Here is a 20,943-nt window from a genome sequence, read left to right on the forward strand (position 1 = left end):
CAGAAGCCTCAGGCATCCTGTTTGCACAAGCACTTTAATCTCTGCTGGACCCATGAGCTGGGCATCGTAGCAGATCTTATTCTCTTTTTTTGGGAAGAGGAAACTGAGCCTCGGAGAAACAAGGGCTGCGGAGCGACTACTTGTTTCAAGCAGCCATAGGTGTTTGAAAGGAGCAATTGGGCCCCAAGTCTTGGCCCCCAAGACTCTAAGTTTCCAATCTTGCATTAGGGGCCCCACCTCACACACACAGTGTTCCTCAGCAGGGTCCACAGACCAAGCAACCTTTGACTCAGCATCTGCTTGGAGAGCAAGACATGTGACCACCTTTGGACCAATTGCTGAAGAGTGACCACAGCTAAGCGTCACTCAAAGGAAACCAAGAGAAATGTCTTGTGCCTTAGTCACAGTCCATTCACATCAATGGCAATTTCCTGAAATTTCAAAGTGGCAAATAGAATAATATTTCCCACTTTCAAACTATTAACACAGGCTATCCCATATAAGGAATGGGATAGGGATACCTCTATGTTTTTACTCCTCCAAATTTTCCATTATGGGGGATAAAAACCCACTTCTTTCTCTCTTCACAGTAGAGTAACAGCTTTTGCAGGGATGATATTCTAAAACTAAAATTGCCCTCAAAAATCTCTTAAATTTCCCTTCAAGTACAAAGAACATGCTTTTATATTATACCATTTGTCTCTCATATGTAGTTATCTTTCAGGGACAGGTTACATAAAACACATGCTTTGGTGGTTATTACTGTTGTTTTACGAGTGCACAGACTTGATGATGCAAAGTTTAAATGCATACTGATGCCACACACAATTTATGCAGAGTTCTCGGCAAGTATAGCTACCCCTCAGGGCTTTTCCGCCATACCTTGGCTCCTGGGGACAGCTGGCCCTTGCCTTCTGAATTCTGAGGCGAGCTGACTTTGTGGACCTTGGGGGATGCCAGCGGCACTGAGACTTGTGTGGTGGTGGCCACGGTGGGGGCCATGGCTGGAGTTGTGGTCGCTCCCGCTGCCTCGGCCAGGTCTGGAGGGAGGTCGTCTTCATCACTGCGGTTACTAGAAGCACATGAAGCTCTGCTCATTACAATAATAAACAGGCTGTGGGGAGTGGAGGGAGGTGGGGAGGGCTGGGATGGCTAGGGTGGGGACTGGGGGCTCCCCAAACAGATGTCTACCAGATGTCCAGCTTACAGGGGCCGATATATTGACCTTCAGCCAAAGCAAGTCTGGGCTGGATTTTCTGTCACTTGCCCGGGGATTAAAAAAATGTTTTATTATGAGAAAATATGTATAACATAATATGTATCATTTTATCCATTTGTCAGTTTACAATCCAGGGGCTCAAACACATTCACAATGTTATATAACAAGGACTTTATCTATACGCCAAACTTTATCATCCCAACAGCAGCACTGTACTCACTGAACAACAGCTCCCCGTGGCCCCCTCTCTGCAGATCCTGGTAACATTTGCTCTGCTGTTGAGGCTCAGGGTGGGCCACCCCCAAATATGTCACAATGGCATATTGATTCTTTTTTATTAGGATAGAGTTGTTTTTATTTTAATAAAATTACATGGAGAAAAAGCTTAATATGTTTTTTATATAGCATTTTTTTTGAAGACCCTGAAGGAAAGATTGAATTACCATCATCATCGAAAATTTATTCCTGGAAACATCTGCAGGATTTTTTTTTTCATATTTTCAAAATTGTAATTAGGTATTACCAAATAAAGTAATAAGCAACTTTTAGAGTGCAAAATGAAAGCACCTTATTACTTTAAAGGTGCAAAAGCAAGAAAATACGACATACACTTATCCATTTTAAAAGTCATCTGTGTGATGTGTAAATGCCATTTAAAAACATTTTCAATAGAAAAATGATTTATAAATCAGTTTTCAGAAGATCAAAAAATCAATGTTTAATACCAACTTTAACTATAAATAAAAAGAATATTGTCATCTCTCCTGTTTTTGCTTCAACATTTATGTCTTCTGCTCTTTGCCTTTTGGAGAAAATATTGCATTGTAAGGCTGTCGTCTTTTTGGATGAGGACAAGGATCACGATCTTCTTTAATGTAACCTCTTTACATACAAGTCTGAGTGGAAGGAAAACCAACTTCCCAGAAATTCTCTGGTGTGTTGGGTGGAATGTAGCGAAATCGGTGTCTTGAGCAGGAAGCCAACTTCTTTTCTCTTTCTTCTGCTGGAAAATCTGCATAACAAATTTCACATTACTTACATGTGTGTCCAAGCAATTTTCTTCTTTCTTCTTTTTTCCGGACCACCTCAATATGAGGAAAATTTTGTAAGCTAGTCTCTCTTTCATCATCTTTAAAATATGGCTCCACAAATGCTGCTGGACGTTATCTTGTTTATCACCAGGAGAGTTTGGTTTTTTTGTAGCAGTTTACAACTCCTCTTCACCTGCTACTTGGGGGAAGCTATCCACCAAACAGGATTCATATTCTTCATGTGTAGTCCGATCAAACATATCTTCCAAGCTATCATTCATTTTTCTTTCTCCATTTGGACTTTTTTCTCCCTTCTGCTCTTGATTCTTCATTTTTAAAAGCATAGTTTCACTAACCAATGTACAGTGCATGTCCACTGTCTCTCCTCCTGCTAATCTTGATTGGCTGCCATCCTTTGTATCTACTACAGTAATATCCATTTTATACTGAGAAAGGTCTGCTCCTGGATCTATACTCCACTGGATATTTTCAAAGGATACATCTTGGTTGTTTTGTAGAAACTTTGTTTTAGCAATTCTACATGGATTTAACCGAAGAACTGATGCAAGTTCACATGCTCCATGGACTGACCTGGTTTTTATTTTTAGAGGCTCACGAGAACCAGCACCCTTCGTGTCATCAAAAAGATTCTCTGTCTCCAAACTTTCACGTGGATGTAGAGAGATTTTTAAAATAGAATTTTCTTCCTTTATTTGTAACAGTGTTTTACTATCCGGAGATTTACTCAGGGACTGGAGGAGGGACTCCTATAAACTGCTGGGCTCTTCTGGGGAATCTTTGGTTAACCCACAGCTCCCACTCAAGGCCTTACGGCTTGAGGAAGAGCCCTTTGGAACAGGCTTCAAAACCTCATAGAGAGTCACTCGCCTAAATCCGACTTTAGAGTTCTCACTTCCTCTTGACGCTGAATAGCTGAAAATCGATCAGACAGATCCAGAGGTTTATCCATCACATAGTCTCCATTCATGTAAGAATGACTATCTGGTGGAAAAGGAAAAGCATTTTCTTTATCAAAGGAGCCTTGGGGGCAGCTTATTTCATCTTCACTTTCTTCCTCGATTTTCTTCCTTTTGGTTCGGCCTCCCAGTGATTTCAGGCAGTACCACATGTTTACCTTTATCAGTAACAGTATCTTTAATGTGATCAATACTATCCTGTTCACTTGTATTTTTATTTATAAGCACCTGCTTATTAGAAGATGACTGGTTAGTGATCTTCTTCACTTCAGCCCCAATATTATGATGTGTGAAAAGGGCACCATCTTCAGATTTTGATCTAGGTTTCTCTGGTCTAGAATTATCAGTGTTGTTGAAAGGCGTTATTTACAGGTGGGTTTTTTTTTTTCCCAGTCTCTAAAAGAGAAGGGGACAAACTTGTATTCAAACCTAAACTACTTTTCACATTAGAGGTAGCTCCAAATACAGGAGATGATACCCGAGTAGTCAATTCTTCTTGAGGAGGAGTCTTTGCATTAGAATCTGAAAATCTTAAACTATCTTCACTATTTCTTCTAGATTCCTCAAAAGGCTTTTTGTGATCTCCTTCCAGACAGTGGTAGAGCTCATCACCAAGAGGGCTCATAGGACCTCGAGATTCAGACTCATCTTGAACACTAAGTCCAAGTGTTTCAGCAACAACTGTAGCTAAATTATCAGGAGGATAACTGCTTTTTCCATGTGTATTAGCCACTGGAGCTTGACTCTGATCACAAGTGTCAGCCACTAGAATTTCACGTTCATTATGTTTATGTTGTGAATGAGTTGAAGACTTTGGTACTTTTCTCAATTCACGTGCACACCCAGAGTGCTCCAGTTTAGTATGTGTTTGTTCTACGTATCGGACGTGGAGGTTCTCCTTCCTTCGTAGTCGGTTAGCGCCAGAAAATGAAAAGGTTGTTATTGGTAAATCTGGAATAACATCTTCCTCAGATTCAAGATCGGCTGCTTGATGTGGTTGATCATTCTCAATTTTCTGCTGCAGCTGTTCAGAAAGCTTTTTACTTTCTTCCTGTATTCTTTTCATTTATAAGCTCTGTGATAAGTTTAAGATTCTGCAGTCGAATATTTTCAAACTCTTGTTATTTCTTCCGTATATGTTCTTCAGTTACTGCACAGCGATCACATAATCCTGCTTTTAATCGATCTTCTAAAACTTTAATGGTTTCATGAAGGACTTTCCATTGCTCTCTCAGCTGTTGATTTTTGGTGAAGAATTCTTCTAGTCTCTGTGCATCTAAACTTCGTTCCTTTTTCAGTCTAGTTACTTTTACTTGTAGACCTTGTACTTCTTTATCATGATACTCCTTTAGTTTTGTCCAAAGATCCTTAAAGTCATTAGATACATCTGCAGAACTGGGGCCTCAACAACTGCTTCCCGGGACATTCATCTTACTTAATATGCTCACACTTCTACTGCCTAATGTTTTCTGACCTTTTCTGTTACATTATACAGGTCTGAAGTTGTCTTTGGCCAGTTCAAATACGGCTTGCAAGACTGCCTCGAGATTCTCAAAAGCCCCAACAGGAACACGAGCACGCCCTGGAGCGGGGAAGAGACGGCCGTTAGCTTTTCTCCTCGTTCCCTCACTAATCTGCCAAACTGCCAGCAGCCAAGCTGCCCCCTTGGGGCAGCCCGCGTTTTCCAGGGTTGGGGGGAGGGCCCGAGGGCCCAGGATTTTTTAATTAATCCGGTAAGAGATAGTTTTACTATTAAGCAAAATATGTATTAACTATGAGATGTAATATCCTAGTTATGAAAATTTGCATTTTAAAAACAACTTAGGGGAATTTTTCCCTGTGGTATTTAGTAAGAAAAAGTAATTACTTTTGGCATTTAAATTAGAAATAAATATTTATCAATATAGGTTGTACTGGTTTCCAAGAGAATACTGAAATTTTATTTAGGGCCTCAAGTTTTCTTCTCCTCTTCATGATGTTAAACTATAACCTAAAATGTTGTAAAAAGTTATTCCTTAATTTCTTTTTTTTAATAAATTTATTTATTTTATTTATTTATTTTTGGCTGTGTTGGGTCTTTGTTGCTGCATGCAGGCTTTCTCTAGTTGCGGCGAGTGGGGGCTACTCTTTGTTGCGGTGCGTGGGCTTCTCGTTGCAGTGGCTTCTCTTGTTGCGGAGCACAGGCTCTAGGCGTGTGGGCTTCAGGAGTTGTGGCATGTGGGCTTGGTAGTTGTGGCTCACGGGCTCTAGAGAGCAGGCTCAGTAGTCATAGCCCACGGGCTTAGCTGCTCCGCGGCATGTGGGATCTTCCCGGACCAGGGCTCGAACCTGTGTCCCCTGAATTGGCAGGCAGATTCTTAACCACTGTGCCACCAGGGAAGCCCCAGTTATTCCTTAATTTCTGACAGACTTTCTCCTTTCTCCTTGTTACATGGTGTAAAGGTCTGTCATATTGATTATTTTGAATTAAAGTTACTTAAGAAATGGCCAACACTCTGACCCTCCTTTCTGTCTCCCTGAAAGCAGGAAATAAATCTCTCGTGTGAAAGGTGTACTCCCTGCATCTGAAGATAGAAGGACCCCTTTATCATCAGAGACAGGGGATTCGGGCCTAGAGTCCTGTATAAACAAACCCTGTTACTTATTGAAGTTACTACCCCAAGCCCAAACTCTGTTTAGATTCTTCACTAAATGAGCACCCAAAACCTAAGTTTCTTTGTCCTGTCAATTCCTCACAACTTTATTGTTTCTTTGTCTAAAAAGTAGAAAAGCTGCCTGCTTTGGGCACTTCTTAGTTCCCATTTCTATGAGACCACCATGTGCATGAATTAAAATTTCTTTCTTTTTAACCTTTTTAGTTTATTATTAGTCCAGCCACAAGAACTCAAAAAGGGTAAAGGGTAAATTCCACACCCCTCCCCCACGATGCTTTCTTTCCAGATGAATTTGACTACTCTAGGTACCTCATATAAGTGGAATCATACAGTAAATGTTCTTCTGCATCTGGCTTGTTTGAACATAATGTTTTCAAGGTCCATCCATGTCATCGCATAAGTCAAAATGTCATTCCTTTTTGTGGCTGAGTAACATTCCACTGTATGGACAGACTGTATTTAGTTTATCCCTTCCTCTGTTGATGGACAATTGGGTTGTTTCCACCTTTTAGCTATTGTGAATAGTGCTGTTATGAACACTGGTGTACAAACATTTGCTTGAGTCTCTGCTTTCAACTCTTTTGAACGGGAATTCCACCTAGGAGTGGAATTGCTGAGTTGTATGGTAGTTCTATGTTTAACTTTTTGAGGAACCACCAAACCAAGGGATGTTATTCTGAGGAGCCTCCCTTAGGAGGGTGAGCATAAGACTTGTAGGAACCTACTGTTCTGAGCCAAGGGTGTAACAACTCCTTTCGTGGCCTAACAGCAACTGTCTCTTCGGTGTGATAAACTGATTATAGAGGAGGATTTGCACATAATTGTTTTGGAGCCAAGCAGCTCTGGTCTTCGACCCTCTCTGATCAAGTGGGATGAACCAGGATGGAAAGGACACTAGACAGGAATTCACCATGTGGGAGAAGTCTCCCTCACGGCAGCTGGGGCTTATCTCCAGGGCTTGCTTTGTGGGGAAGGCCTGATTTCCCACAAGGTATGTCAAGGCTGGAAGCTCTTCTGATCTGGTCATCCCAGCACAGAGCAGCACCATCAATCCCCTACTCTTAGCATGGACAGTATTTTCTCAAATTTATAGAAATGAAGGCAAGTTCCCTCTCCCCTGCTGCCAGCCAGATTGCTGCCTGCACAGGAAAGGGCTAACTCAGCAGGCCCCAGATGCTCAAACCCTGTACATTCCAAAGGAACCATTGGCCACTGACAAGCTCCTGAGAGAACCCCTGGACCCTTGGAATATCCCGCTGGATAAGTGTGTCTTTGCACACCTAAGACCTTGAGCTATGCCAGATAGCTTATGCTATCAGTGTGATTTATGATGAACACCTGGTGTCTAAGGTAAATTCATGAAACATTTTAATAAGTAAAATTTTATGTAGTAGTATGAGTCTTTTCTTTGAAATGATTTCTATTTTAACAACATATACACATAGAAAAATGTCTAGAGTAATAGTCATAAATGTGAACGTTGGTTATTTTTGATGGTGTGATTCTAGGGAATTAGTTACTTTTCTCTTTGGACTCTTCTGTCTTGCCCGAATGCCTTTAGATTTTTACACTATGTTTAAATACATAGTAAAGTTATATATCTGGGTAAAAATTAAGCAGCTCATCATTTTCTAAACATACCAGCTGGCATCAATATAAAGATGATGCTTTTACCTGCCTTCAACTCTTTGCAGAGTTTGTTTCTCCCTTCACTCTGCACACAGCAGCCACACCTTTCCTCCCTATGCCGTATTTCGAGAAAAGAACACAGCTGAGATTTTTGTTTATATCCTAAAAAGCAGCACTTTGAAAACTTTTTCAGAGCATCTGAATATCATGATGCTTTGATGGAGTACCCTAAAACCCAAAAAAGCACACATAATTCTGGCCTAGGAACTAGGAATACTGTAACCGCTAAAAAGGGCACACACATCCCTGCATCTCAAAACTAATGATGCAGAATTATTTTTGAGGAAATGGGAAATCTGAGGTTTTCTAATCTTAATCCCCAACCAAGTGTTTATTAACTTTATCAATATCTGTGAGTGGAAGAGATGAGTAAAGAAGAGGTAACTAGTGTCAACAATACCATTACTATTTATGGGATGAAAACTTAAAACTGGGAAAATCTCATCCATCAGTTTTGCTATTTACTACTAATGGGAAAAATGCTGCCATTCTTTGATTTTCAAAGCAGAATACTTTGGGGTATCTTAAGAAATACACATGAAGTTAGAGGTTTGAAAATGGTTTCCTTAAAAGAGGTAATTTGGTGAGTTAGCTAAATTTTCTTTCCTTCCAGGTCAGGTAATAGTCATTGCTTCCAAAGTGATTACGTATCCCACATGGGTGATAATAACATTTTGAGTTCTGAAATGTGAAAGGTTAATCCTGCCAGCTTTATCCTCAGGGGAGCAGATTTTTCATGGTTTAATTTGTCCCCCAGAGATCATTAGGACTGTTAATTATTTGAATCTTATTCGTTTTGGCTTCCCTAGGAAATACAGCTGCTATACTGTCCAGAAACTTCTATTAAGGCTAATGAGGTGGGATGTGTCTGCCCTGAAACTGCACTCCCCTTTCTTCTCCTTTTCACAAGGTGCAAGTGGCAGGCCTGAGCTGGCTGTTTGAGAACTGCATCTGGAGTTACACTCCTTGTCCTATATTCTGTACTCTCAGCACCTCCTAAACTTGACCTCTTCAGAGGCTTCAGGTCCATAAGAAGAAAGGAAGGGGAACTAACTCATCTTTCAGCCAGGGCTAGGCTGAACGCTAGGGCTTTACCCACATAATCTCATGTTTACCCTCACAAAATCCTTAACCATTTTACAGACGAAGGAGACGTTCAAAGAGTAATTTTCCCAAGAGCTTGTAACAGTAAACTAGAAGCCTTTCTAACTCCAGAGCCCCACGCTTTCCACTGCACCCCTGCATTTCTCTGACCAATTATACATCCAGGCAGGATACCTGGGCCATAGCCAAGGTCAAGAAATTCTAACTACCATTGTGATTATGCTAATATACCACCACCCTTACTGTAGCATTTGCCTGTCTTCTTTGGATTATAATTATAATTTATTAGAGGGAAATCTGTCTTTCCCTGTAATAAATTGTGAGCCCTTGCATGGGAATTGTCAAAGTCACTTTGTTCTTCCCCCACAGTGCCTAGAATATCCCTGTGCACATGGTAGCCAAAAAAACTTTTGTTAAGCTGAACAGAACTGGACAGGTCCTGGCGGTTCTGGGACACTTTGGAATATGGCTCCTTCTACAGGAATATGGCTCCTCCTACAGGAATATGGCTCCTCCTACAGGAATATGGCTCTTCCTACAGGAATATGGCTCCTCCTACAGGAATATGGCTCTTCCTACAGGAATATGGCTCCTCCTATAGCTCAGGGATCAGCTTTGGCTCTGTTGACAGAAAATGCCACTGTTTCACTATGGCACCATGGAGGCAGTATCCGATATGGCTCCCCCTGATCCCCTTCTGCTACTTGTGCCCCTGAAGTAGCCTGTCTCCTTGAGTGTGGGCTGGATCTAGGGACTTGCTTCAAATGAACAGAATAGAGCAAAAGTGATGGGATGTCATATCTGAGATTAGGTCATAGAAGACTGTGATGTCACCTTCTTAGCGCTCTCTCTGGCTCTTCTTGTGTGTTTTCTCCTATGGAGAAAGTGGCAGAGGTCCACATGACTAGGAACTAAGGGCAACCTCCAGCCAATAGTCAGCAACTAATGATGTCCTCAGTCCAGCAGCCCTCAAGGAACTGAATCCTGTCCCACACGGCATGAATGAGACTTCAGATGAGACTGCAGCCCTTGCCAACACCTTGAAGGCAGCCTTAAGAGACACTCTAACCCAGAAGACCCAGCTAAGCCATGCCTGGATTCCCAACCCACAGAAACTGTGAGGTAATAAATGTGGATTGTTTTAAGCCACTAAATCTTGGAGAAATTTGTTACACAGCAATCAATAATGAATACATATGCCAATCATGTCACGTTTTCAGGGAGAAAGATCCAGTCCCACTGTGATTTAAATTGGAAACAGACTGTAATTTTGGGATAGCTCTTTGGGGTGTGAAGGGCTAAGAAGCATTTACAACTGGACATTTAGCATCACCATTGTTGTTATAATTGAAAAACCTGCAGCACAGAACTCACAAGCTGTATTGTCTCGTTAACTTCCGCACTCGGGGAGGCTTGATTTCCGGCTTTTCCACAGCTGGTTGGGTAGTTTCCACACGTATAGGAATAGGACTTCTAGAGACACACCAGAGAAGCAGAACACCACCAATAAAAAGGTTTATGGTCTGATGTGGGCTATAGGGACTGCTTTCTCAGTTAATTTATACCTTAATAACATTGACAGTCAAGATATCTTTTTTTTTCCTCCTCTTTACTTATTACATATCATTATTTAAAAATACCACAGAAAAGCCAAAACCAAAAAAATCATAGGGAAGAAAATACAGCAAGCAGGAACTGAACATAATTGGGGTACCACATAAAATTTCCCTGCCCAAAACACCCACTCCCAATTTTAGGTTTTGGTTCATAACCAGGTTTTGCCAGTAAAATGAGTAAAGAGAAACCTGTGGATAACCCGTTTTTACTTCCAAGTAATCTGTTAGCTATGTTATTTTAAACATAGCACGGAATATATTTTTTAAAAAGAGAGATAAATAATGATTAGAGTATTTCATGGGAAAATGCATAATCAGAAGACCTTTAAGACTTACTCTGAAACATTTTAATTCTATGTCTAGGTGAAAATGTTAAAAATTAAGTTTCATTTTTATATTTCCTCAAGAAAATATGCCAGATAACCAATGGGCTTACTCAAATTGACCAGTGATTTTAAGGTAAAGCTTTTACACATTTTTGTACGTGACTGATTTCACTTAAAACACCAGAAATTACCTTCGGGGACCAATAGGCATCAAAACAAATTGAGGTTCTCAGCAAGGGACCTCTAGCAAGTCAGTTAACACTTCTGGACCTCCATCTTCCCTTCTATTCAATGCCTAATATGGTGATAGGTAGGTGGCCAGTGCCCAGGAAATGTTTGTTAAAGAAACATGTGAATGAGCAAATACGAAATTGGAGTCAACATACTTTAGGTTCATGATTTCCTCAAGTTGGGACCCCAGAGTCAACGGAACGTGGTCCCCGGAAGAACACATAGGGGAGCACATAACTTTGCTTGGGTGAAATGGTTGGTGTCTGGAAAGCTTCAAGGAGGGATTTACACTTAACCAGATGGAGGTAAGACTTCCACGGTGGGAGACAGAGTGGAGACCCGGAACTGCTGATGGGCAAGGTCCCAGAGGAAGAGCAGGGGATTGTGACTAGAGGGGAAAGCAGGGGCCAGGGCGTGAGGCACCTCAGGATGAGCTGTTTACCCTGAAGGCAAAGGCAGTCACTGAAGGTTTTAGGCAAGGGAGTGGCGAGGTCAGACTTGCATTTTAGCAAGGCCCTTAGAGCAACAAAGGATGCTGGTGAGAGCAGGCCAGTCAGGAACATCTTAGAAGACTGCAGTAGTGGTTATCCAGGATGAGAAATGGTGAGGCCCGGGCGTAGGCCGGGAAGAGGGTCATGAAGAGGAGCGGATGGATGTGGGTTATAATATGAAAGTCAAATTGGCAGGACTTGGTGACCAGTTAGATGAGGGCATGAGGTAGGTAAAGGTCAAGGACTCCCAGGCCTCAGGTCTGGATCACAGGTAGGTAACAATGCCACTAACCAAGATAGGAAAACTGGTGAAGGGACAGTAGGGTAGGGTGGGAAGAGATGAATTAAGGTTTTGAAAAGTCCAAGAGGCAGCTGGGTATGCATCTCTGGAGGAAGACAAATTTATACCAAGAACATGGGCCAGGCATCATGAGATGACATAGAGAAATATTAGTCTTTATTTTTAGCATCAAGTATTCCCCAGGGTAGTGGTTCCTAGGTCACCTTGGGTGTTTTTGAAATTCTTATTCCTGGCCTCCCCTACCACAACCACACCCCCCTCCCCCCCCCGCAACAACACCCCCCCGCCCCCGCCTTCCACCAAAGGAGCTGAAGGGTCTGGAGTAGGACTTAAGTCTTTGGTTTTAACAAGATATGGTTGCAGTGCTCCTTGGACCCATTTTAGGAAACTCTGTCCTAGGGAGACCCCCACCAATGTTAGCAGGCTGCCAAGGTGTCAATGGGGCTGCCATGATCTACAGGTTGTTACTCATATGGGCTGGGAGGGGAAGAGTGTCTGCTTTCTATGAGATCAGGAAAGGAAGGTTTTCCTCTGGGTTTGGGTTGGTGGTAGCCTGGAGGCTTTAAAGAACATTTGTGGCTCTAGTACTTCAAGGAGCTCAGATAAGGAGCGTGTGAATGGACCTCGGGAAGAGTGATGAAGTGAGCTGGGACAGGGAGCAGAAGCCAGGTCATAAAGGTCACCCTATGCTCTGTTAAGGAGTCTGGACTCCACCGTGACTTTAAGCAGGGGAATGACAAGGTCAGATCTACATGCCTGAGAAGCATCTCAAAAGTGATTTCTTTTTTGGTACATCAGGTAGAAATATTAAAACAGAATAAGTGGCATTTTTGAGGCATAAAGGACGTTGTTTATGACAGTCCTTTTCTCTTGCTTCAGGCTCACATTCTCTCAGTTTTCTTTTTCCTCTTTATTTTATTAGCAAATGCCCTCATGAGTAATGTTTTGAGGATAATGCTGAAGGTACTATTGTTTCCCCATTCAAACAAGAAGCAACAGACCTTACGTTAGCGTCCTGAAGACTGGATTTCTTATTGATATTTACAAACGTTGATTCCTCTTTTCCAACCTGTTAAAGAAAACAGGCAGGTTCGTCAACACTGGACATCTTGGCATGTAAAAATGTTTCCAAGTCTCCTACATTCAAAGGATTACAGAAATGTGAAGGTGTATCAAAGAGGTAGATCATCAAGTACTCAGTCAATAACAAAAGTTTCCGGTGTTTATTTAACAAAAAATGTTTTCTTGAGTCATTCCCCATCGCAGGGATTAACACGTAATCATTCAAAAAAAATCAGTGCTTGCATTCGCACTCTTATTGAGCACCTGCTACGTGCCAGCTCGTGATGGAATGAGAAGAGGATGGTTTGAGAAAAGCCAAACCCACAGTTTAATCCCCCACTTCACATTTTATATCAGGAATAATAAGCAGCTCTATGCTCACATAGCACTTAGAGCTTACAAAAGAGTTTAGAAGCTGTCCTTTCACATCAGTGTACCGAGCCTGGGAGGGATTATGTCATAGGATTTTGATAGAAGCCTTGTCCTCTTCCCTCTGGTGAGTCCCATAAAGAATGATGAGGAAGGAAAGGACACCCACTCAGCCAGCCAGGCCAGCTGAACACACACTGGAGGTCAAAAGGAGATGCAGCAGCCTGTGGTCCTCAGACCCACCACAGCGTACAGAACTGGCCCTTACACTTACCCAATTATAGCTATACCAGTTAATAACTCTTTATATTAAAAGCTCTGTGCACATAACAGGTGTGGTTCCTATCTCCTGGCTGCACCCTGACTGACACAGCATCTCAGTCCTAGAATGCCTTTTTCTTCTACGTGGCACAGAGGAAATCCCGCAACATGAAATCAAAGGCTTGCATGCATGGCACGCACCTGGGCACTCGCTCGGGAAGCATTCTCCAGCTGGGCTTTTAAAATGTTACACTTCACGTGATCAGCCATGGGGGAAGGCAAAAGTGGGGTCTGAAGAGTCTTCTCAGAAACCTTTTTTTCTTCAGCCTGAGATGAACCAAAATACACGCAACAGACTGTAAACAAAGAACTAAGAAAACACATACATTAATCTTTCCCATCAATCATCACTGCAAATAACCCAAAGACATAAACATATAGACAAATGTGTCACTAACTCCTTATGTTTGTACCAGTGCTTTTACTATTTGCAAAGGATTCACAAGTACATCCTCTCATTCTCACGTGAAGCAGGGAGAGCTTGTATTAGGAAGCCCATGAGTCAGAAGACAGGGAAGGTCCAAAGAGAAGAGACTCTTCCAGTATTCATGCAGGTAAAGCCAGGACTCAAGCCCCGAGTTTCCTACACCCAGCTGCAGTGCTATTTCCCCCATAACTGCTACTTCTTACATATAAAGACCCAATTCTGTGACTTGTTGGGTTAAGGGAAAGAGTACAAAATACTAATTGGTATTTTTACAATAATCTTGCTGAAAATAGTGATTCTCAATGAGAAATTTGTATCTATGTTGCCTCATTTTAGAGTGTCTCAGACTTCAATAATCTAGTACCACCTTTGCTATTTTTGCCATTTCTCATGTATTAACTAAACATGTACCTATAATTCATACAATCCAGTTAAGGTGGATTACCCTGGGACTACCTATTTTAAGTGTGTCCTAAGCAATAGTATCTTTGAAATGATAGACTTGGTGGCTATTATATTTATTATGACATAAATTATAATTATGTAACTATTAAAAAATACTCATCCATGTATATAACTTGAAATCATCTTTGAGGGTACACATATCACACTCTGGGAAATAATGTCATATTGTTAAGCATGCCTATTGTGGCCATTGTATATCCCAGTGCTAATATGGTGCTCAGCACATAGCAGGTGCTTAACAAATGTCTACTGAAGAAGATTATAATAATATATAGTTATTATTGGAAGATATGTGTTTAATAAGAAAGATACAAGACCATATGATTTCCAAAAGTCAATTTAGTGACATCAGGACTTAATATGGCACATTAGTCACAATGTACCAGGGCAAGAACAAAATGTTCTAAAGGCCTCCAATTCTGGAATTTCCAAAATTAACCTAATTCACTAATTCAAAAGTCCTATTGAGCACCTTAATACACATAGTAGGGATTTTATGAAAGCTCCAGAGGAAGCATAGGGCAATTGGCTGGTTGACATCATTGAATAAAGAAAAGAGGGCAGAGAATGCAGTTTCCCAGCAGGACCTCCAAACATATGGAGGGAATTTGGTAGAACAAGCTGAACCCAGAAATTTCACAAAACAGTAAAATAAGCAGAGACAGAAGACCTGGATTTGAATCTCAGCTCTTTCCCTTACCAGCACCATAAACAAGATGATGATGGTGGTGGTAGTGATGGCGATGGAGGAGAAGGAGGGTAAGGGGCAGGGGGAGGGGGGGAGGAGGATTTCATAGGCACATCTCATTGAATCCTCTCACTTAACCATCCCATTTGAAGGTAGATACTATCACCATCCCCATTTTATAGATGAGAAAAACAAAGCAGAGAGATGGCAAGTCACTTGCCCAAGGTCACACAGGAAGTACACAGAAGAGCCAAGATTCACACCCAGGACTGGGTGACTCCAAAGCTAGAGCCCCTGACCACCAGCCACACTGGCTCCCCTTAACCTCTCTGAGGCTGTTTCTTTCTTCATAAGATTATCATGACAATCACATGGGAAAAAAAGGATATGAATGGCACTTTCACGTTAGATTCTTTGGTTAGAAAAAAATATATAACTACAAAGAGAGCATCGGATATGAGGACACTAATGATGCTAAGCCATCAAGCTGAGTATAAGGACAATAGACTGTTTTGAATGGAGTCAGGATCCTAAGAGACTTAGCATTCTCTAAAACAAAACAAAACAAGTAACTTATTTATTATTTACAGTATAGTTTTAGTATAATTTATCTTGTATATGTAAATCCTGTTACATTAAGATAATTGTTGAAAAGATATATAAAAGATAATACTAGCATGGGTGTTTTCACTGGTGTATGATGAGTTAATTTTTTAATTAGATCTAATTTTTTGCAATGCTATGCCAGAATACAAGAATTGAACTGGTTCTAAAGCCCACTTGAGATTTTTGACAATTGCTTAAGGGGATATAGTTATACTGACAGTAATGACCGAAGACCTACTTAAAAAAAAAAAAATTGAATGCTGCTAAAATAAGAGTTAGAATTTAGCATTGATTTCCCCTTGCATTTATTAATTCTAAGCTGCTTTTTGGATACAAAATTCAAGCTGGCTTGTTCTGAAAAGAAGGAGCTACCTTTCAGCTCTATAACTTGACTCAGGTGAAGACCAATATAAATTTTGGAAAATTTGAGTGTTATTACATGAATTTGTTTGCATAAAAGGCATCTCTATGAGGGATAAACATGTGGATTACAACAAGACCATAATTACAGCCTGGAGGATGGCACCAAGAATGCTGTGCTTTCTCTCTTTTGCATGGCCATATTTTGTATTTTACATTCAATTTGAATTGAGGAAAGAGGCTTTATCATTCAATATGGAAATACAGATTTCAAAACATACAAATGAATGATAATTAGGCTGCGATATTATTATAATTGGAAATGGTCTTCTGTTTGAGGATGTCATTTGGGGATAAAGAAATGATCAGAAGCAGTTTTCACTTGTTGATACAAATTGTTTACACATTTGAAATCTGATGAGATTTAAATTCCTGTGATAATTTTGGGTACGCTTTTGGAATTGGGCAACCAAATGTCTTCTTACCATTAACATATCCAAACCTTAGAAGAATCAGAGGATTCTTCAGACTGCAAAAAACCTTAAAAGCCATCAAAACCATTGGTTCCCAATTGTGGTATCATGATAAGTTGTGAGGATTGTTTTATTAATGAAAAAGAATCATAGTATGGGGCTTCCCTGGTGGTGCAGTGGTTGAGAGTCTGCCTGCTGATGCAGGGGACATGGGTTCGTGCCCCGGTCCGGGAGGATCCCACATGTTGCGGAGCAGCTGGGCCCGTGAGCCATGGCCGCTGAGCCTGCGCGTCCGGAGCCTGTGCTCCGCAACGGGAGAGGCCACAGCAGTGAGAGGCCCGCGTACCGCAAAAAAAAAAAAAAAAAAAAAAAAGAATCATAGTATGAAGTAATATACTTTGCTTATGTATTAGGACAAAGTCAAGGTTATCTGACATCACTCTAGCCTACTTGCTCACTGATGCATTTCTTCAAGTGGAGGAGAAAAGAGGGGTATTGTTGCTTGAGCGCCAGGGAAATGCTCAATAACTCACAGCTGTCTCAGCTACATCTTAACCCAGAGTAAGCCATTATTGTTGATGTCCCACCAATATTCGTGCAACTACTAATTACCCAGAGCTTGTGAGTTCTCTGCTACTGTATGCTATACTTCCCTGCAAAATATTTTTGGATTTTGCCAAACTCCAGGTAAGTCCATGTTAAAACAATTTATTGTGTGGACTGCAGAAGAAAAGTTGACAGTCAAGAGACTAAGAGAGAGAAGAAAAATCCAGGGGCACACAATCCATCAGGCTGACTCCCAACACCTAGCAGAGGCCTGCTCAATAAAGATTTGTTGACTGAAAGAATATAAGTGCCATCCTGCAGGAGGAATTTTTTTCCAGCTGGCTATCAGGGAGGGTAGTATCAAAGAAAAAGTGGGTGAACAGGGTGTCTTGAAGTTGGGGCCCTTTAGTGATCAGAGGGACTTTAGGCTGCCCTGCTGGGGTGTGGGATTGCAAGGGAGTGGAGGGTCTTCTGAGAAATGCTGGAAGTGTAGTGCAGGCTAGAGGGATGTCTGGGGTGGAGGAACTGCCCCAATAGGAGGTATAACCTTCCCATGTTCACCAGTGCAGGTAAGGAGGGGGAGCTTTCCAGGCCAGATCTTCCAAATTCCTCCTATTCCCTCTTATAAAGGGGCAAAGCTAAGCATTAGAGTGGAAAAAAATGACCCATGAGTAAAGAATACTATTCCTATGGGGATTTTAAAAATTAAAATATGTGTGCAACAGTGGATCTCGATCAGGGGCAATTTTGCCCTTCAGGGGACATTTGGCAATGTCTGGAGACAATTTTAGTTGTCACACCTGAATGGGGGTTCTACTAGCATCGAGTGCGGAGAGGCCAGGGTGCTGTAAAACATCCTACAATGCACAGGTAAGCCCCCCACACAACATTATCAGGCCAATATGCCACTAGGGCCTATGCTGAGAAATCCTGGTGTAGAAAATGAAGAAGCATGTTGGAGTGCAAAGGGCACTGGACCATGAGTCGGGAGCCCAAGGCTTCACCACTGTTCTGTGACCTTGGGAAAGCCATTGCCTTTCCTCTGGTCTCAGATGTTGAAAAGGCTGAACTAAATGACAGATTGAATTCGGCACCAGCTTTCTACAGTTCTAAGATAAAACTTGGCTTTTATAAGGCTACCCATTTGGATATAAGAACAGGTCTAGCCAAAAGAGAGCTTGGCTTCTGCCCTGTCCCTTCCTCCGCCCGCCCTCCCTACTTTCATCCCTCCCTTCCTTCCATTAGCAAAGAGTTACTGAACATCTGCAATGTGCCAGGTACTGTCTGAGTGAGATAGAGGGTGCTATGGACTGAACTGTGTTCTCTCCAAATTTATATGTTGAAACCCTAACCACCATTGTGATGGTATTTGGCATGAGGCCTTTGAGAAGTAATTAGATTTAGATGAAGTCATGAGGGTGGGGCCCTCATGATAGGATTAGTGGCTTTCTATGAAGAGGAAGAAAGAAAGATCCCTATCTTCTGGCAAGTGAAAACACAGTGAGAAGGTGACCAGCTCCAAGACAGGAGGAGAGCTCTCACCAGGGAACCAAGTCATCTGGCACCTTGATCTTAGACTTCCCAGCCTCCAGATCAGTGAGAAATAAATATCTGTTGTTTCAGCCACCTGGTATATGGTAATTTATAGTAGCCAATGCAGACTAATACAGAGGGGTAAAAACGGAAAGAGGTAAATGTGGATGCTTCTCTCATGGAACTTTCAGTTAGAAGGATTGAGAGACCACTAACAGATCCAGCCTGTTGGATCTCAGCACTGGGGGCAGCCCCTAGTGCTGTAATCCACCCAAAAAGAATGTAAGTGAATTTCTGCTCCTAAGAGACATGCTGAGCAGAAAAAGATTGAGTAGAAATCCCTCCAAGACAAAGGCACATAGTTTAGGAGGCAGGCAGGGTAATAATGAGAGGTTTGAGTGAACCCCAGGTCCATCCTCATTGCCCAGCTCCAGTCCTTGGCACCTTATTTATGTTGATGTGCAGAGCAGGCCAGGGTCCAGCAGCCTTCACAGTTTCCAGTTCCAGCTTCTTTAGATGGGCAGCGGCTTCGCTGAACAGGGCAGGTGCTCCTGGACTCAGTTCTGCAAGTGAATAAGGAAAGGTTGAAAGGGCAGAGAGATATAGGTGATAAAAGATGCTTGCCAGAGCCCGACTCCCAGTGCCTTTCTGCCTGGCTTCTCCTCTGGCAGCTTGAATCTCTTGGCAATGCACTAGCACATGGGATGTGAGACCATTTAAGGTCGAGGTGTCAAGGCCTAACTTTCCCAAATATGAGCAGTGGCCCTGGGCAGGTTACTTTACCTCTCTGAGCCTCTCAGCCATTTTCAAATGAAAATAAAATTGCTTACCTTGCAGGGTTGCTGTGAATATTAAGTGAGGCAATTCATGTGCCAAAGCTTTACTAATGGAAAAGCACTATGCAAATGGGAAAGATTAGTGTTCAGGCTAACAGACAGATGAATGTGCCCTTAAAAACCATGTTATGCTTCTAAAATCAAATTCACTGATTTTGATTTCTCAAAGTTGGATTAGTTCACAACCACTCCTCCCACTAGCTTGTTTTTATCCATTGATACATTAAATATTCATTAAATAGTCAATATTCATTACATATTAAAGTTTGTGCCAAGTACTGACAGCAATTGGGATCTGGGAAGCTAGAATAAAGAGATGAATGAGATACAATTCTAGTCCAGTGGGGGAGACAGATGCCTGTGCAGATACCCCCAATAAGAGCAACCAAAGATTTATTTAATTATATAGAGTAAGAGGGAGGGCACTCCAAAGCCAGGAATTGGGGAGAGGTGTAAGAGAAAGTTTCACTGACAACCTTTGAGCTGGTTCCTGAAGGATGTATAGGAGTTCATTAGGGTGGAGAAAAGCATTCCAGGCAGAGGGAACAGCAGGTGCAAATGACAGAGCTGGGACATGGCACAGTGTTTAATGAGAGGAGAGGAGTTCCACGTAGCTAGAGTGTAGTGAGGAGTGTGGGGGAAGGCTGGAGACCTTGGCAGGGGCCAGGCTGTGAAGGTCTGTGTGTGGCCATGCTCAGAAGTGTTGGCTTTATCCCAGGACAATGAAGTACCATGGAAAAAGGGCTTAAGGCATTTGGTCAGAGCTATTTGGTGAGTGCTTTTGCTTTAGCAGCTACAATTTGGAGACTCCACTGGAGGAGGTGCCCGTAGAGGCCTGTTATAGTTGTCCAGATACAAAAGGATGAGGCCTGGCCCAGGGCCAGGGCAGTGTGGATAGTGATGAGGGACTGATTTTTCAACACCAAGTGGATGATGAGTTCCCATTTCTAGCTCCGCCAACCCAGAATTGCTACCTGTGATCTACAGGTAAAGGCTCAATGGCTCATCATTTTCACCAGCCCACAGACTCATGAAATATCAGACCTGGAAGACTCCTTGGCCATCTTCTCAATACCCTCCACCACATTCCATTGACGAGAAAACCAAGGATCCAAGTGGGGACTTGGCTCAACAGTGAGAACTAGAATCGAAGCCTCTTGACTCTTGCCTCTACCTTGGCACTTTTTCAAACCATATGTGATAAAGAACAAGTTCTTCCCCCACCTCCTATCACAGACCAATTCTTTGGTAAAATATAATAAAAATGATTTTCTAGAAAAAGAAAAGAACAGTCATACAAAATCCAAGCCCACATTTTTAATTAGTTTTAACAGATATAAAATCGCTCTGTCAAGTTGCTAGATATGTTTCTAATTTGCTTACTCTCCATTTCCATAATTTCTCTCACTGGGACCTTTAACAGTGTGCACTAGATCTACGTGACACCTTGCTCTCAGAAAAGCGGGATGTCAGAAATGGGACAGAATGGGCTTTCTTGTGGTTGGGAATGAGAGATTCCAGCCACCTCACTCCCATGTGTCTCTGTTCCATTGCTTGAGCCAGTGCTGGATATGGCAGAAGCAGAGAACTGGCACGGAATGAGGTGGAGAGACATTTG

General features: G+C 42.0%; 1 protein-coding gene and 1 pseudogene across 8 annotated transcripts in view; both read right to left on the minus strand.

The window, feature by feature from the left end:
- EPB41L4B (erythrocyte membrane protein band 4.1 like 4B) overlaps positions 1 to 20,943 on the minus strand; it is a gene marked incomplete at its 3' end in the record, with an annotated part of 141,899 nt that overhangs the window by 17,222 nt on the left and 103,734 nt on the right. For 4 of the 7 annotated variants that reach the window (XM_082623066.1, XM_082623062.1, XM_082623061.1 and 1 more), the window contains exons 17-21: positions 18,934 to 19,052; positions 13,533 to 13,658; positions 12,641 to 12,708; positions 10,049 to 10,147; positions 883 to 1,072 (exon numbers count right to left, since the gene is read on the minus strand). In XM_082623066.1, the coding sequence (XP_082479192.1) occupies positions 883 to 1,072; positions 10,049 to 10,147; positions 12,641 to 12,708; positions 13,533 to 13,658; positions 18,934 to 19,052 (602 nt within the window). The remainder of the gene's footprint in view (positions 1 to 882; positions 1,073 to 10,048; positions 10,148 to 12,640; positions 12,709 to 13,532; positions 13,659 to 18,933; positions 19,053 to 20,943) is intronic. The other 3 variants (XM_082623067.1, XM_082623064.1, XM_082623065.1) reach the window with 2 other exon arrangements.
- Positions 1,941 to 4,985, minus strand: LOC309805220 (DNA endonuclease RBBP8-like; annotated as a pseudogene). The gene has a single exon. The product of its transcript is annotated as a DNA endonuclease RBBP8-like (transcript).

The sequence above is a fragment of the Mesoplodon mirus genome (assembly GCF_964341445.2).
Source record: "Mesoplodon mirus genome assembly, chromosome: 1".
Lineage (NCBI taxonomy): Eukaryota > Metazoa > Chordata > Mammalia > Artiodactyla > Ziphiidae > Mesoplodon > Mesoplodon mirus.